Raw genomic sequence first — 17,269 nt, 5'->3', positions numbered from 1 at the left:
CGCGCTGTCAGAGGGCTCGGGTGGTTGGAGGGGCGGGGGCGGGGGGGGGAGGAGCCACTGGAGGAATGTGCGAGGAGAGCGCGCTTTCGTTTCGGAGACATTATGGGAAGAGTGGACCATGCAAACCAGCTCTCTCTCTCTCTCTCTCTCTCTCTCTCTCTCTCTCTCTCTCTCTCTCTCTCTCTCTCTCATTTCATTTGTAGAGGACCGTGATGTTCTCTTGTAAATCTTAATAAACGTTGCTTTTTAAAAATCAAAAAAAATCTCTCTGTCTCTCTCTCTCTCTCTCTCTCTCTCTCTCTCTCTCTCTCTCTCTCTCACACACACACACACACCACTAACACAAACACACACACACACACACACACACACACTTTACTATGTGTGCTCTCTAAACACCAGCCATGTGAATTATAGGTCTTACTAAAGGTAGTTGTTGTTGGGTTTTATTTTACAATATATAGGATGTACAATAAATTTCACCCCGGTAAAATACACTGGGCTACTACACTATGACAACATTGTTATACATTGTTGAACATTTAAACAGTTAATTGGGTCAATAGCTAAAGATGCAGTCTTATAAACAGACTTGCAATGCCTCACCGTCAGTAATTAAGTTTTTATTAATATTGAAAAATTGGTTATCCCTAGTCTCACTGATATTTGGGATGGACAAAATAATAGGAACATCTGTCTATAGCACCCAAACAGCGCTGTTTCGATATAATATCGTAACAAATATATCCCACACATGCAGCAAATAGCCTACATTGCTTATAGTTTAATAGAATAGAATAGAATATGGGTCATCATAGTCAAGACACTATATGCACAATGCGTGTGTGCGCAGATAACCCCTAAAAGGTGGAATTCCCGTAATAGAAAAGGATGGAGCACGCGAGAGGAGGAGGGGGTGGGGGTGGGGCGGGAGGGGAGGTGGTCAGAGCTGCGCATCTGTGCAGGAAGCCAGGGCGGACAGGGAGAAGGGGAGAGACGAACAGGACGGGATGAGGACCGCGGCGCCAGCGACCGACGAATCGACACGGGGATGGGGAGAGGCAGACAGCGGCGATGAGGCATGAGAGAGGAGGCTCGGGAGACGTGCCGCATCATCCCAACATGGAGGCGTAGCGACTGCAGCATGCATTAGAGGAGAGCATCCCATTGTAGCCGAGGAGCAGCAGCAGCATCATCATCATCCGTCCGTCAAGGCTGAGCGGAGAGGAGGAGGAGGAGGAGGAGGAGAGAGGAGGAGAGATGGGCTCCCAGGTTGTGCAGACCCTGCGTCAGGGAGTATGGGCATCTCTGACCGGGGGCTGGTATCACGAACCGGACCAGAACAAATTCAACAACTCATGCCACCTCTATCTGTGGATATTCCTCCTGATGCTGCCCCTGTCTCTGCATCTGGTGAGTTTTTTTCAACAGGGAACGTGACGTTCGAGGCCGCGATGGGGGTGTGAGGTGTTCACTGTACCTATTGGTTATTTTTTCATGCGTTCGTTTTGCCTGCCTTGGATAAACAAGACGCGGCTCCCGAGCATCCTTCATTGTGTGGTTGCTACCGGGGGGGGTAAGGAGGCTGGAAAACGGCGCTGGCGCAGTGTTTCTCCCCGCATGCAGTGACAGAACGCATGGCTGCCCTTGGATGAGGCGCCGTGAGAGCCAGGAGGAGACAGTGGTTCACTTCTACAGCATCGTGTCATGGCCTTTGAAACGGGTGCAACACCAGCTGTCACACTCTGTAGTGATCATATCCTGTGTGAGGAACTTCCTCCTGGGATCTGTTAGAGCACTTTACCTTGTAGATACACGAGGATACAATCGACGTGAACAGTCTCTGCTTCAACATAATACAGGCACTTCCTGTTCCACCCCAACTGTATAATCCATCAAATTAAAGTTCTTCCAGTAAGGGACATTCTCGGTGAACTTTGGGTTCCCTGTCCACTACTGTACACCTTGTTATGAAGGTAGCTGTAGGTCAAACACCTTGACCTCACACAGTGTATTCACGAGTCTCCTCTAGCTCTTGAAATGAATAGATTGTAATATTGGCATCAGCAGTCAACAACTGCTGTCTACAGTGCTGGAATGGATGGACTTAATGGATGTGATATTCAAATACACACCTATATATTCTGTTTTTCTATGCATCCCAATATTCCCTGAAAGAGAGGAAAGCAAAAACATCACATTCAGCTCTTAGAGTGTAAGTCTAGGCATCCCTTAAATTTATTGCAATTCATTCATAAAAAAATCCAGTTTATTTCCATGTCCATGCAAGAAAATCTTATTTCTCATTTTCTTTATTTTTCCCCTTTGTACTCCCAGTCAGAAGGATAAAAAAGAGTAAATTCTTGTTCATTAATATTTATTCAAAGGTACATGTACATTTGGGTTTAACAGGCAGTCCAGACATTCAAGAGCTTTGCTACTAAAGTGATGTAAAATGTTGTTGCAGACAGTTTTCACAGTCTGATTGAAAACAGCCACCTTTCTGTGGGAGATGGTTTCAATTTTCAACCCACACGCTACCCACAACACACACACGCAAGATACATTCACACACATGGTGCAGATGCCTTGTCTCTCATCCTCCTGTTCCTTGCTATGGGTCATTCCTCCGCTGGGGATCAATGGATTTCATTAATTTGCTAAAAATAATCAAATTAGATCTTGTTCACTGAGCCGGTAATACACTCGGGGAAATGAATGACTGTGTGACTCAAAAAGCTTTACCGTTTACAGAATTTCACTAGATGAGAAGAAACAGATTGCTGCAGCTTGAAGCGTTGAATCAAACAATCAAACTGCTCTGATGGAGTCGGGAGACTCTGGAGATGTTGATTTGAATATGATGAAGCTCCTCTGCTCTCCGCAGGCCCTGCCCCCTACCACCATGGCCTTGAGCATCTACTGCACCTCCATCACAGTCGTCTTCGTCCTCATCAAGCTGGCTAACTACCGACTGCACCTGATGTTCGATGAGGGCGAGGCGGTGGTCCGCAGCAGCCTCTCCGACCTAAGCAAGGCCCAGGAGAAGAAGAGTAATGCCTCGGACTCCTGCTTGCCCGCCAACATCAGGTAAACCCACACAAAGACACACTTGTAATCCTGAATTCAACAAAATCACATTTTTGCTCCTTGTGCCGTGAGTTGCCCCCGTGCGAGGTGAATCATTAAGAAATCTATGCCAGAGGGCTAAATCCCTTATGATAGAACTTAATTATTGATATGAAATTTTACATTGAGGCCTGACACATCCTTTCAAAATAATATTCTCTTTTTACAATTTAGTCTCCTTTTGTCCCTCTGTATTTTTCTCAGTTTTCCAAAGACTCAGTGCACCTTTTGCTAAATTAGAAAGCTAGAAGGGGAGGTCAGTGTCTGCCACTCAACTCTGACACACTCCATCTGCACAGAGAGAACAAAAAGAAAATCCATTGCTGTTCCCTGCAAAACTTAAATTTTTTTAATAATCTTTGAAGTGCTTGTGCAGAGATGAAACAAGGAGCCTCGGGTCAAGTATTTTTACTACTTCCAATAAATCAGTGTCTTTTAGTTTTCCAAACATGAGAGACCGAGAATGAAAGTTGGATGATTTCCTTTAAAAGTTACGTATTGATGTATGTACTTCCATATAGATGCCATCATTCTGTCTCTTCTTCATCATTTAATTCCTCCTCCATCTCTTGTCTTTATCCAATAGGAAGAGCAGCACTGTCCCCGACAGTGTTGCCATGACGATGTTGGCACGTAAGCGTACCAGTCCGGTGATCCAGGTGACAGTGAAACAGACAGAAACTGACCCGGGACTGATTGGCGTGGTGAGTCATGGACACCTGCCAGTATGAACATACAGTACAGAAAACACTGTGTTGCCCCGATTTGAATCATGTGTTTCTGAATGCTCCTCCACGCAGGACTGTTCAAAGTCAGATGAGGTGAAGACCATGGAAGGTGATCCTTGTCCGGCTAAGATTCAGATGGGTAACTATTCAAGGAGAAACCTGAATAAATGAGTGAAACGCGCATCTAAGGTTGCAGATGCTTCCACACAGGGAGAACTGTTACTGATGCTCACTGTCGCCAGGGGCCAGTTTCGCAAAGAAAATCTAAAGACTTTGACTGTAGCTTACATCTAAGCAACAGTCAGACTTAGGAAAGGCTTCATTCACCCGTTTCACAAATCTCAAGTGTCAAAATAAGAGTTTTTTTCATTCCTAAACTCCAGCAGAATTCCCTAGTCCCTAGTTTGCAGAGACATTTCACCGGGAAAACTCAGCAAATGGTTTAACAATGCACAATTTTACTGTGGCATAAAATCTGACCACAGTGCAGATCGGATGCAGCTCTGAAATGCTGCGGCTTCTTAATGTGGCAGAGCTCAGTACTTCTGCTAATTCCTCGGTCAGGCTCAGGACAGTTTCCCTGGACAAATTATTCAGATTGGTAGTGTTCTCACTGCTGTATATTTATTATTGCCATCTCCAAGAACATGGCTCTTTGTGCTGAGTAAGGCCGTGGATTGCTGATTTCTTAAGCTTAAAATGAGTCAGTCAAACTTTATTTTCACTGGGCTAGTCTAAGAAGGCAAGACTTGTTTAAAATATCTTTGAGCGCCGGCCCCTGATCTCATCACGCTCTTTACCACCATCATCACAACACTAATCCGGGAACTATATTTTTGAAGAATAGTGATGACCTCTTCAGTGGAGTTTCGGAGACTCTGCCAAGGAGACTGAGGCTGTTTTGGCTGCTTGTGACTTTATGTTAGGTTTTCCTAGTTCGTCACCCATCTGGTGGTGTAATTTCAGGATGTTGGAGTCAACATAAATAGAGACACCAAGTTCTTCTCCCTATTTGTATTTCAAACATGGAATTACACGTGGCTAATCTCCTACAAAGGTTTCATTGTCCAATGACATTGTTAAGTCAGTTTGACGGCTGAAAGTATCTGGAACCTGCAGAAATACTTCCACCAGGCCGGCAAATGAAAGATACACGAGGCGATTTCTTACTACAAAGACGTCTTCCTAATGAATGTGATGGTGTGCTAAAATGACACTAACAATGTGATAAGTGCTAAATATACACTAACAAAGTAAATCCAGGATGTAGAAAGACAGACAGCTACAACGCAACATTTAAAGGGGCAGTTCCTCTTCTCTAAAGCGAAACAAGTTTTTTTTAATAATCAGCGAATATTTCTGTAGCTGTCGGCTCTGTGTGCGCGCCTCAGACCCTGTTCCTCTTCTCTAATGCACTGATGTTAATGCACAACTTCCTTTTCTGGAAACATGTCGTTGCTGTAAATGTGCTCAGAAATGCACAGAACTAGCAAATGGCAATTAGCCACCAAAAAAAAGACCCTGACTGTTTCCAGTAAATGTTTGACCTAATGCACTGGTGATTCCTCAGAGCATAGTCAGCTGATCAAAAAAGGGATATAATAAGTGTGGGGCAGTTCAGATGATTGCATTAATGTAACAACAATTTGGTATTGGTTTTCAGCAGCAGTAGGGCTGATCCGCCTTCTGCAGTTCATTTTATTCCAATTGGAAGATAATCATCTGCTACTGGCAAATACTGCTGTACACAATAGAGCAAATTATTATGTGTTGTCACTGCAGCCAAAAGAAGTGTTAAACATTCCACAGGCAAGGATTTTAGGATCAGAGCAATTTTATAATAATTACAGTTCTACAACTATAATTTGAATTCCTTTATTTATCTATTTGCAGAACAGGGTGAGTGTGCTGCAGAGGAGAAGTCTGAGGTGGGAAGACTGCAACCGAGTCCAGAGCCTTCTCCAGATGACCTGTCCAGCCCCAATCCCGACCAGGTTACCCCACTGCTGCAGGCACAGCAGAGGCCCCCATCCCGGGCTGAAAGAGAAGAGATGCGCCCTGGGTCTGCAAGTGGGATAGGGAAAATGGACGGAGAGTTAATTGAAAATGGAGCTGTGAAAGAAGGAACGGACATTCAGAGCCCTTTGAGTGACAGAGAGCCGTCAGAACGGGAACGAACGGCGGAGAAAGTCTCGCAGCAGGACAGAATAGAGGAGACAGACTGTGGGGACAAAGAGACTGCAGACAGGGATACGGCTGATGAAGGTCTGCCTCCGTCGAAGGGAAGTGAAGAAGAGAGCGAAGACAGCGATGGGCAAAGAGAGCCTGCAGACGACAACAATAACTCACTGGAGACTCCCAAGGACAGTCAGGATGATTGCATCAATGTCTCCGAATCCCCTGCACAGGTAGGCCTCGCAGATAAGAAGCTTATGTCAACAGTTGTGTTGGTAAGGTTTTAATTTGACGTCTACATTTGGATACATGTGACTGACCACTAACGCTTCAAAAAAAGGTTCTTTTATCCCAATGAAAAGGAGTGCCTGTGTGAATGTGATTGGTTTTTTTCATCATGGGTAGAACTCTGTCTGTCTCTTGTGTTGTCCTGTCAGGATGAGCCACTGGAGGAGTACTGTTCTGATGAGATCGAAGTGGTTCTGGTGGACAACTCTGGCCCAGGGCCTGCGTCGGCTCACCTGGACGACAGTGACACGGTCAAGATCATCATCACCATGAGCTGTGACCCTCAGACTGCTGCTCAGCTGGAGGAGAGCGTCAAGCAGAGCATTCTGGAGAATGCACAGGTAAGAATCGCGTTGGACTTCTTTTAATGTTATCCATTTAATTAAATTCAACCAGACTCAGTTGTGGGAGGAACATCTGCTTCGACTGGTTGGTGAGAGGAGAAAGATGGGAGAGAGAAGAGAGGTGGGTGGAAAGAGGGGCGGAGAAGAGAGAGACCAGGAAGACTTGTCTAACTTTTGTTTCTGACAGACGGATTCTTATAATGACTAAGCATTAGATATACTTTATATCAACAGACATTGAAATATTTATAGTTGCATTATTCCATCCAATTCATATATTGTAAAAGCCTTGTCGTTGTGGCCGCACAGCGTGAGTTTGACAGGACTGATCCAGTGGCAGCTCAGTTCTCACTGAGGTGTTGTTACACGTAAGGGATAGTGTGTGTGACATAATTCTGCTTGTCCTGCAAGGCTCAGAAGGATGCGGGCGAGTGTCACATCAAGATCCCTGTCATCACCTTTGACTCCCCCGAGGAAGACAAGCAGGAGGGGGAGGAGGGAGAGGAAACGGCTGGCTCAGAGGATGACCCCACCCCGAAACAGCAACAGACAAGCAGTCAAAGTGAAGAGTTTCACCTTTGTAAAGAGACAACCAGCTCTGAGTCGAGCACACTAGAGTGTCCAGATCCAGAGCAGGAGCATCTCAGTCTGCAGATGACTACAGACAGCACACCGAGCGCACAACTGACAAATGACAACAGCTCCTCGGGTATTGATGTCCACTCCCACCCCGACGACACAGACCCCCTGGATGTTAATGTAGATTCACAAGGGTTCCTGCGGTTGCCGCCAGCTTTGGGTCGCTATGGGCCTGGTGGAAGGACTCACATCCGAGGGTTGAGCATGGACAGTGGGAAAGATGCCGTCCTGCTTTCGGACCGCTCACACAACACAGTATGTTGGCAGTTTAGCTCTGTTTCTATTTCTGCATCTTTATTCTAGTTGTCTCCATCCATCTGTCGGTGCCCACATACAAACATTTGTTGTCTCTGTTAGACCACCATGACCAGTTCCAAGTCAGATCTGGAGGCAAAGGAGGGCCAGATTCCCAATGAATCCAACTTCTTGGAGTTTGTTTCCCTGTTGGGGTCCCTCAGTACCAGAGGCTGTGGGGCCAGCACACAGGACGAGGAGGGGCTGGAACCCAAACAGGAAGGTGAATCTCAGCAAGAGGTTTTGTTCTTTTACCCCCAACTCCATTACATATGTGTTTGAAGGGTGAATATCCACACAAGTGACAGGGAGCTGTCAGTCAAGTACAGTCTGTACACAACCAGTCATGAAAAGAGGTCACTTTAGGCAGCACCAGTGAAAACAACTGTTTGTGTGGACTGTGAATGTGTGGGGTTTCTAAGAGCTTAGAGGTAATGCAGGTGTTCAGACAAGTGCATGGGAAAGTTGTCACCACAGGTTTGTGAACTGCAGTTGTTGCTCATGTTACATGATCCCATTAACAATATAAAGCTGAAGCCCTTTGTGTGGTGGCTAATTTTTGCTAAACTGTAGCGATACGGTACTTATACTGTATATTATTATAATTACATATAATAATCTAAATGTAACTCTACTGGAGATTACTATGATGTTTTAGTCCTGCTGCAGTACGTTCTAACTAAACCCATTTTGGTCATTCAGCTCTTACAGCAGCTAGTTGGCTGGAATGTTTTTAATAAATGAAAATGGGGATTCCTCCAGTAGTATATTAAGCAGTTTTTTCCCAAAGATTTTCCTTCATTTGTAGTTGTGTTTCAGGCCATCTCATGAATTCAACTCGCATTTTGAATTCACTCTACTTTTAGCTCTGTTTTTGGTCTACACCAATTGCTGCCGATGAGGGAAGTAAGACTCAACTGAAACAGTAAAGTTGTCCACGTGAAAACAAAAACAATGAGCTGAATGATGGTAAAACCTGAGGGGAACTTCAGAGTGAAGGGATAATTCTCTGTGGGTTGGACAGTATGACAGTGACTCGATTACATAACATAGACACAGCTTTGACAAGATGAAAGGGGCAATATTTCAACGCAAGCACGTTTAATTATTAATGTTTCTGTTTCTTGCACCGAAAAACATTTCCATTTGATCTGTTTGCAGAGAATCTGAGTACGACTTCCAGACCAGATGATACACTAGCGGAGACCAACACGGAAAACAAACCAGAGAGGCCCAAACCGCCCAGCAGCCTGCCTACCGACACACTAAAGGCTATACCACTCACACACATCCCAATAGTGTCTCCTGACAGGTACCTGTAGAAATACATGCATCGAGAATAGGCAAACATTTGCAGTGCACATAGAAACGTTTGGATTTGAGCATCTCGTCTGATGGCGCTTTCCGTCTCCAGTCCACAGACAGACAGAGAGAAGGATCCGGACTACGACTCCCTGCCCTCGCAAACCTCCCAGTCAGAGAGCTCCATGCTACAAGTAATCTGCAGACCAGAGGCTACCAACAAAGAGGATGCCTACACCTTCCACACTGTCCACAGTAAGTAGCTACCCTTGGACAAAATTAATAGTTAAACATGTTCGTGGTATTAACATTCTCCTCCCATTAGGTCCTGGGAATGTAATGTTTTTTGTGCCGGAGAGAAACAAACTGAGATAAGTCACATGTCGTGAGAAAGAAAACAACGAGGTGCTGCAAATACACCCAGTCATTGTTCTGCAATAGTCTGATAATATTTTGATCTACTGCGCAAATATACAGATTGTGTGGGAGGCACTGCCAGCAGCTGATGCTGTTTCTTTTGGAACAGCGCAGAAAGCTGGCAGATTAAACTGACTTTTCTGGAACGGCTCCAGGACGTTCGGCTGTTCAGTTGTACAGTCATAGTTCAGTCTCTGGTGTCTGTCTGTAAAGTTATATAAATCCCACATATAAGTCAATGCACATTACTTATCCAATTTGACATTTGCTGACAAGTTGCGCGAATCTGCTTGTTTCACCAGGAGACCGGCCTCGTAAGCTGTATGCAGAGAGAGCCCTCAACCTGCCACTGGGAGCAGAGCTCATCACTGGCAACATGTGGTACTGCTGTCAGATCTTCATTTTCTTACAACTTGCAACGATCTTTTTCTCCTCTTTTCCCTGTCTATTCTCTGCTGTTTCCATGTGTCCCTCTTGACTTCATTTTACCCAAAGTAATCTTTAGACCGGCCTGTCACCTCCCTGTGTGTCTTCAGTGACCTGCTGTCAACTTCTTCCAACTCGGAGTGTCAGGACGGCGTGGTGGGAGGTCACGCTGACTGCCCGTTCCAGCGACGTATCATCCCTGCACACAGGCTTCGGCCACGAAGAACGCACCCTGAGATCTTCCAGGTGTCCATCTTCTTTCACTCATTCATATGTTCACTTGTTCTGCAGACCAACAGCATCCATGATTTACCTAACCGGCTTGGATCAGACTAAAGACAGCTATACAGGCATGCAAGTATGGCGTCCAAGGTCTTTCATCAAGCTCTTATTTAAAGGCACCCTGTGGGATTTTGACCACTAGTTGTGACACCTGGCAATGTTTTTTTGTATCCCTTGTGTGCACACTAAAAATCGCAAGCACATGCACACACGTGATATGATATGAATGTTTCGCAGGTTTCAAAATCTTCCAAAAATGGGTTTTGCAAATATCCTATCAGGACGAAAATACTTTTCTATATTTCGTTAGGCTTCAAGCAGTGGTGACATCATGTGTCTGGATCAGTTGTTAAAGCTGAAGCAACACAAATCCTCGCTGCGGAAATTATTAATGCACCACTCTGTGTGTGTGCGTGCGTGCGTGTGGACTTGTGTTGTACATTGTGAAAAGGCGTTAATCTGTGTTCCAATAATGGCCCTGACTGTGTTTTCATTGTACACTGGAGGTGTACATATAAAATATCAGACTCTTTTCTTCCCTGTATTATTGGAGTTAAATTATTTGTGTGTGTGTGTGTGTGTGTGTGTGTGTGCAGGAAGAGGACTCTCTGGATGAGTCATCAGAGACTTCCACTCAGGAGAAACCCACCAGGAAGATTTATTACAAACTTCAACTGTTTCCTGGGAAGTGGATCAACATTTTATATGACAGACTCACCCTGCTCGCTCTGTTGGACAGGTGATACACACAATGCCTGAACGCAAACAATCGGCACTGTCACAGTTTGTCAGGATCCTCCTGTATCCTTCGACGCCCATATTCAAGCTTATTTCACCCACAGAGACGCCACTCTCTTGGTATTTTGGTGTCGTCTGTTTAGATATAAAACAGTCTTGGCCTCAAAAGAACCTTTAGAACATTTTGTAGCACATCCATTTTATCAATATCAATTAAGTTATGGTCATTTTTGTGTAATTTTGGTGTTTTTCAATTACTTTACCAGTAGAAAAACATTTCAATAACTTCAATATCTATCATTCCTTTTAAATATGACAGCAAATTAGCATCAGTTTTGTACATGTACATGTTCTTCATGAGTGAGGATATACTGCATACCTAACAAGTTATAGAGTGCAGTATTTTAACCTGTCCTTCCCTGTGGATGTGCTTTTTTTTGTGTAGAAACCAGGAAGTTCTTGAGAATCTAGTTGCAGTCTTCATGGCCTTCCTGGTTTCCTTCCTTGGGTTTGTGCTTCTCAACCATGGCTGCTTCAAAGACTTCTGGGTTTTCCAGTTTTGCCTGGTCATCGCCAGCTGCCAGTATTCCTTACTGAAGGTAACAATAAAAATGAAACCAGTTAGTGTGACCACCTCCTCCTTTTGCAAATTCTCTTGGAACCAAATAGCCATGAAAAGGAGAATTCTTGGCTACATTAATTACAGGGAGCTCCTCTCCCCGACAGAAATCACTGCTCCTGACGCTCCTGAACCACCTCGTCAGTAGTCCCTCCAATACTTCAGTAAAATGGTGACATCACCATCTTAAGGACGTGCATGAGGCATGTCTAGCAGCTATTCTGGCACACCCCCAACAAAGTCGAGTAAGAGCGAGAGAGCTTCTTACGAGCGCTGGAAGCGGCTGACCAATCACAAGGATGAAAGAGGCTGCAGGATTGGACAGTCTGAGGAGACTGGTGTGTTTACTGAACATTAGAGCATGTAAACCTTTTCAAGTCATAACCCAAATTAAAATGATTCACCTGAATATGAGCACAATATGTCTCCTTTAAACCAAACTGTGAGCGAAAACCCAGACTAAAGAAGGCCACTTCACTGCTAAAACCAACTTGGAAAGTATTTCCATGAAGGATATGTGAGCTCAAAATGTGTGCCATGTGTGCCAAATGTAGATCACAGGTAAAACTGGCCTCAGACCTGCCAGTCCCTCTTTGCTCGCACTCACCTCCTCTGTGCTGAACCAGTATCGCGACTGTGCTCGGCTGTTTTCCTGTTCATTACCAAACGTTGGTTTTGACTTTGGGTTCTGTGGTTTTGTTTTCCAGAGTGTACAACCAGACGCAGCTTCACCATCACATGTGAGTTTAGTAAATCTCTGTTATTGAATCTTGGAACAATCATTAGAGAAGACTGAAAAAAACCTTCCATAATCGTATTAGGGTTGTATGATAATCACCAATATTTGGGAAGCTTCACGTCCATTATATCCTTTGTTTGTTTTAGCTTGTTCCTCTTTAGCCTGTCGTCATGTCTTTGTTGTCAAGACTTTTAAAAGAGTTCCCTGTTTTCATATGAATAATTTAAGTGGGTTTAGATTGATGCACCAGCAATTTGGCTCCAGCAGATCTGACCCTGGTTTTCTCTTAGTAGTAAGAAAGTGCATGACACGTAGGCATTCCGCTGAATATTACCCACATTTGTAGCAGTTTTGTCGTCTTTATTTGTGTGTGTCGATGTGTGCCTTTCCCCAGGGTCACAACCAGCTGGTGGCCTACGGTCGGGCGGCCTACTTCTGTATCTTCTGCGCTCTGATCTGGCTGCTGGAGCAGCTGCTGAGGCGGAAGGACCTGCCTGTATCCACGCTGTACGGGGTCACCATCGTCTGCCACGACGCACTGCACTTCTTACGAGACCTGTTAGTGGGTAGGGATGAACATACCAGGAGAGCTTTGTTTCGGAGGGTCCTGCAGCTGCTATTACACAGCACCTCTTTTTATTTGTTGCTGTATATGATTCGGTTTATTTCCTGTTCAAGAGAATAATTTGTCCTTTTATGCATTAAACAGGTTTTACCTACTGCTTCCCAATCACCTTCCTGGTAGGCCTCTTCCCTCAGATCAACACCTTCACAATCTACCTGCTGGAGCAGATTGACATGCATTTATTTGGAGGGACAGGTTGGTAAAATTGTTTCTAACATCTTTGTGGAAACCATATCTTAGATGGTTCGTCATTTTTTAAAATCTTCTGTTTTTGTCTGTGTGGGTGTGGTTTCATCTGATTTTATTGACAGTCATCAAACGACCCACCAGTTGTCATCACATCGTGGTTTGTATGTTGACAAATCCCGATTGGTTCAAAAGAAATATGTGACAGCGTCTCTCTCCAGCTGAGCCGTGCTCACTTTCAAGCCCTCAAGAGACACCAGAATGTGCCCAAAATAAAAACCCTACAGTTCTTTATCCATTTTGATCATTTCATGTCCATGGCATCTCTTTAGATATTATAATCAAAAATTCACATGAGTATAAGAAAAACAGAAAGTTACAGAGGCAATATAAACCTGCAGTGGCACCTTTTGTGTGGAAAAACACTTTTCAACGCAATTCTGTTGTCTTTTCAAATTGAAATCTATAGAGCTCCTCTTAATTTACCAGAAAGTAGTGTGTTCATATATGAACCCAGTATCCATAGCAACAAAGCTTCCAGGGCCTTTGGGGTGACTCGTGTCAGTTATGTTACGTTACAGTTACATTACAGTACGTGCTCAGCTCTGTTTGTTTCTCATTGTTTAACGCTACAGGAAGTATTTCATCCTCACTCTGATTTTGTGTGTCTCAGCTGCCACGAGTCTCATCTCTGCAGTCTACAGCATCCTGCGCAGTCTGATCGCTTTGTCGCTACTGTACGGCTTCTGCTTCGGAGCTCTCAAGGTAGAAATCAACAAAAATGATTAAAAGAAGAGGAAGAAAAAATAAACAAATACATTTTTTTATTTGTGTGTGTGTGTGTGTGTGTGTGTGTGTGTGTGTGTGTGGTTACAGGAGCCGTGGGATGAGCAGCACACTCCGGCCCTGTTCTCTGGCTTCTGTGGTCTTTTGGTGGTCTTCTCCTACCACCTCAGCCGACAGAGCAGTGACCCTTCCGTACTGCTGTGAGTGTGTGTGTGTGTGTGTGTGTGTGTGTGTGTGTGTAATGTTTGCATGCACACACTGGGCCTGTCTGTCATCTACTTAACACACTGTAAAGGTCCCATGATAAATGAGAGATTTGACAGCTGAATTGATCGAAATGAGGAAATTAAGGCAGATGTTCAATGTATTGACCACGACACTCCACTTTCCTACTTCAAGTGGTTTTCATTCAAGCGATGAGTTAAATGTGACCGGAAATCTCTTAGGAGCTGAAGAAAGATAACGTAAGAAATATTAGATAGGGAGGCAAAAGTTAGTTGTTTCATAAATCATGTCCAACATTATATTTTTTTCCTGAAAGGGAATTATTTTATTTTAAATACTTAAATTTATCTTTTTTTTTCTTCTTGCTTTTAGTCATTTTAGAGTTTGTAACAAAAACAACCCAGAACGTGTTATTCTGCAAATAAGATCCAATTGTTTTCAAAGCTCTTTCTCTCACGTGTAACATTTTTAATCACAGATCTCTGATCAAGTCAAAGGTAATGCCCGCTTTGGTGGAGAGTGAGGAAGAGGAGGAGGAAGCTACAGAGGCTAAAGACCCACTGCCTGAGAAGATGCAGAACTCTATGGTAACTAAGGACTAATATCAGTGGATTGAACTAATATTTTTTCCTTTGTTAATGTTCATATTGGAAGAGGATGAATTCAGGTTATTAATCCCTGTGAACACTCTCTTTTCCTGTGTTAATTTATTCCTCAGAGTATTATTGAACTGCTTTTATTGTTTTGCATCGACACAGAACCCTATTTGCTGTCCGTTCACAATCATTTTCTCTCTAAAATAAAACAAAAAATCAAGACGCACGAACACTGTGCTCCCAAAATGTGAATTCACATGACTCCAACTCATGTCTGCTGTCGATCAATGTGAGTGACTACAGGGAATTATGCATCAGAGGAAACAAGCCTCCCACGGCCTTTTACAGTATTAATGGGGATTAATACCTTTGAAGACTCGAAAGGATCAGAGGGAAAATAATCACGCACCTAATTGATGCCGACAAACCAAATCAGTTTTCCTTCAGTGTAGATGATTAAAGGTTTGCAGTTCCCCTTCCCTCTTGTGCTCTGCAGAAGGAGATCCTGCTGTCCGATGTGGTCGTGTGCTCTGTTGCCTACATTCTAACCTTCGCCATAACTGCGAGTACCGTGTTTCTGTCCCTCAAGGTGAGATTCTCGCTCGTCTCCTGTTGTTGTACGCCAACTGTTACTGATGATCTCTGCCACATGCATCCTCATCATGCCTCTTTCACTGTCAACCAGCCCTTTGTCACCATCGTGCTGTACGCTCTGGCGGGGACAGTGGGATTTGTCACCCACTACCTTATCCCCCAGCTGAGGAAGCATCACCCTTGGTTGTGGATCTCCCACCCGGTCCTCAAGACAAAGGAGTACCACCAGTTTGAACCCAGAGGTCAGCGTGTCTACTAAGTCTGGAGTTGTCGGTTCGCGACTAACTAACTACATTTACAGTATAAACCCCATGGTCAACTAGAAAACAAGCAGGGAGCCCCATCTCTCACTTTGTCCAACACTTTTGTTTTGCCTCAGCTGTGCTTTGTATTTTCTGCTAAAATGTGAGCAAGATAACTGGCTAAACTAGGAGAGTGAACATGGTGGATAACATGTCCTTGCTAATGCATGTTGGCAATGCCATTGTTAACATTGTCCGCATGCTGATGTTAGTAATTTAGCTCAACGCACTGCCATGCCCAAGTGCAACCTCACAATACTAGACAATACTAAATAGTAATGACTCAAATTATGGCTCGTAAGAAATTTTTGTTGCTGTTGCACCACATATCAAAATATCACTGACATCTATGGTTTGAGAGAGACAAACAAAATGAAAGGGCCGTAAAAACTAGCACCTTGGCTGCGGTTCAGTTGATTCTTGTCAAGTAAAGGACGTTTCAGTGTGATTTCTCTTTCTGAAGAGCGATTAAATATCCATTTGCTCCAAGAAACCTTCAAACTCTAGAAGGCTGTGATCCGCATCTGTTTGTGTAATTCCTCCATTGGTTCTCGTGTTGCAGAGGACGCTGTGCTGATGTGGTTCGAGCGGCTGTATGTGGGGCTCCTGTGCTTCGAGAAGTACGTGGTGTACCCGGCCATTGTGCTGAGCGCACTGACCAATGACGGCTTCGCTCTCAGTCACCGCAAGAAGCTGGGGATCCAGTGAGTGGACGCGGACACAAAGCGTCGTCAGAGTGTGTGTGTGTGTGTGTGTGTGTCGAGCTGTGGTTTGACCTCTTGTTTGCACCGTGCTCCAGCTGTGACGTCCTCCTGACGACGGTCGCCGGACTGAAGCTGCTGCGTTCGTCCTTCTGCAACCCCAGCTTCCAGTTCCTCACTCTGCTCTTCACGCTCGTCTTCTTCCACTTCGATTGTCCGCGAGCCTCCGAGAGCTTCCTGCTGGACTTCTTCATCATGTCTATTGTTTTCCACAAGGTGAGAGAAGACATGGCGGAGTAAAATAAATGCTATATGCTGACAGCATCAGTCTGCCTTTAATACTTCCCTTGTGAAGCTCTTCTCACACGGGACTGACTGTGTGCTTCTGTTTCTGTCCAGATGCGCGAGCTCTTGCTGAAGCTCCACTTCATCCTGGTTTACATCGCTCCCTGGCAGATCGCCTGGGGCAGTGCTTTCCACGCCTTCGCTCAGCCGTTTGCAGTGCCTCGTATCTTTCTCACGGCGTGTCGGCGTGGAAGAGTTTCACTGCCTACCTTTCTTTCCTTGACTGGTGTGTGTGTGTGTGTGTTCAGACTCAGCCATGCTGCTGCTTCAGACGCTGCTCACCACAATCTTCTACACCCCGCTGGCTCCCTTCCTGGGCAGCGCCATATTCATTTCCTCCTACCCGCGGCCCATCAAGTTCTGGGAGCGAAACTACAAGTGAGACCCCGACATAAGCGTTTGCGTGTGTGTGGCGTGAGCTTCCCAAACCGCCTGGGGGTGTCCCCGAAAATCAATTGCTCCCATTGTCCAGACGTCTAGATTGAAGAGATCTTGAAAGCTCCGGTTGAACTGTCAGCGAATCCTGTGAAAAGACCAAAACCAACAACGAGATAATCAAATGCTGTTAGTTCTTATTTCTGTGTCAAAGACCTCTGGTGTTGTCTTAATCACAAACACACCATCCTGTTGCTGTAAAAACCCACTAGCACACCAAGAGTGTATGGCTGTAGAATGCAGCACTTTTCAGTGCAAACTTCAGTTCCCAGTTAAAAGGAAATAATTATTGAGGGCACAGAGATGGTGCTGAACTTGTGAAGTATTGAGAGGCACACTCACACAGTCCAAAGA

General features: G+C 44.7%; 1 protein-coding gene across 1 annotated transcript in view; it reads left to right on the top strand.

Moving 5' to 3' along the window:
* The first annotated feature begins 965 nt into the window (after positions 1–965).
* The window catches only part of pcnx2 (pecanex 2), a 28,477-nt gene continuing 12,173 nt past the window's right edge, over positions 966–17,269 (top strand). Inside the window, exons 1-26 of the mRNA XM_035605906.2 lie at positions 966–1,413; positions 2,888–3,090; positions 3,716–3,833; positions 3,930–3,996; positions 5,751–6,265; positions 6,470–6,661; positions 7,076–7,558; positions 7,661–7,820; positions 8,759–8,909; positions 9,012–9,154; positions 9,619–9,697; positions 9,853–9,988; positions 10,621–10,763; positions 11,208–11,361; positions 12,089–12,121; positions 12,515–12,686; positions 12,830–12,940; positions 13,605–13,696; positions 13,808–13,917; positions 14,421–14,529; positions 15,035–15,127; positions 15,224–15,374; positions 15,997–16,138; positions 16,234–16,411; positions 16,535–16,643; positions 16,729–16,858. Coding sequence (XP_035461799.1) covers positions 1,261–1,413; positions 2,888–3,090; positions 3,716–3,833; positions 3,930–3,996; positions 5,751–6,265; positions 6,470–6,661; positions 7,076–7,558; positions 7,661–7,820; positions 8,759–8,909; positions 9,012–9,154; positions 9,619–9,697; positions 9,853–9,988; positions 10,621–10,763; positions 11,208–11,361; positions 12,089–12,121; positions 12,515–12,686; positions 12,830–12,940; positions 13,605–13,696; positions 13,808–13,917; positions 14,421–14,529; positions 15,035–15,127; positions 15,224–15,374; positions 15,997–16,138; positions 16,234–16,411; positions 16,535–16,643; positions 16,729–16,858 — 4,127 coding nt within the window. The 5' untranslated portion in view covers positions 966–1,260. The remainder of the gene's footprint in view (positions 1,414–2,887; positions 3,091–3,715; positions 3,834–3,929; positions 3,997–5,750; positions 6,266–6,469; positions 6,662–7,075; positions 7,559–7,660; positions 7,821–8,758; positions 8,910–9,011; positions 9,155–9,618; positions 9,698–9,852; positions 9,989–10,620; positions 10,764–11,207; positions 11,362–12,088; positions 12,122–12,514; positions 12,687–12,829; positions 12,941–13,604; positions 13,697–13,807; positions 13,918–14,420; positions 14,530–15,034; positions 15,128–15,223; positions 15,375–15,996; positions 16,139–16,233; positions 16,412–16,534; positions 16,644–16,728; positions 16,859–17,269) is intronic.

This window comes from Scophthalmus maximus, chromosome 10 (assembly GCF_022379125.1).
Source record: "Scophthalmus maximus strain ysfricsl-2021 chromosome 10, ASM2237912v1, whole genome shotgun sequence".
In the NCBI taxonomy this organism is placed as follows: Eukaryota; Metazoa; Chordata; class Actinopteri; order Pleuronectiformes; family Scophthalmidae; genus Scophthalmus; species Scophthalmus maximus.
This window is presented reverse-complemented; position numbering and strand designations above follow the sequence as displayed.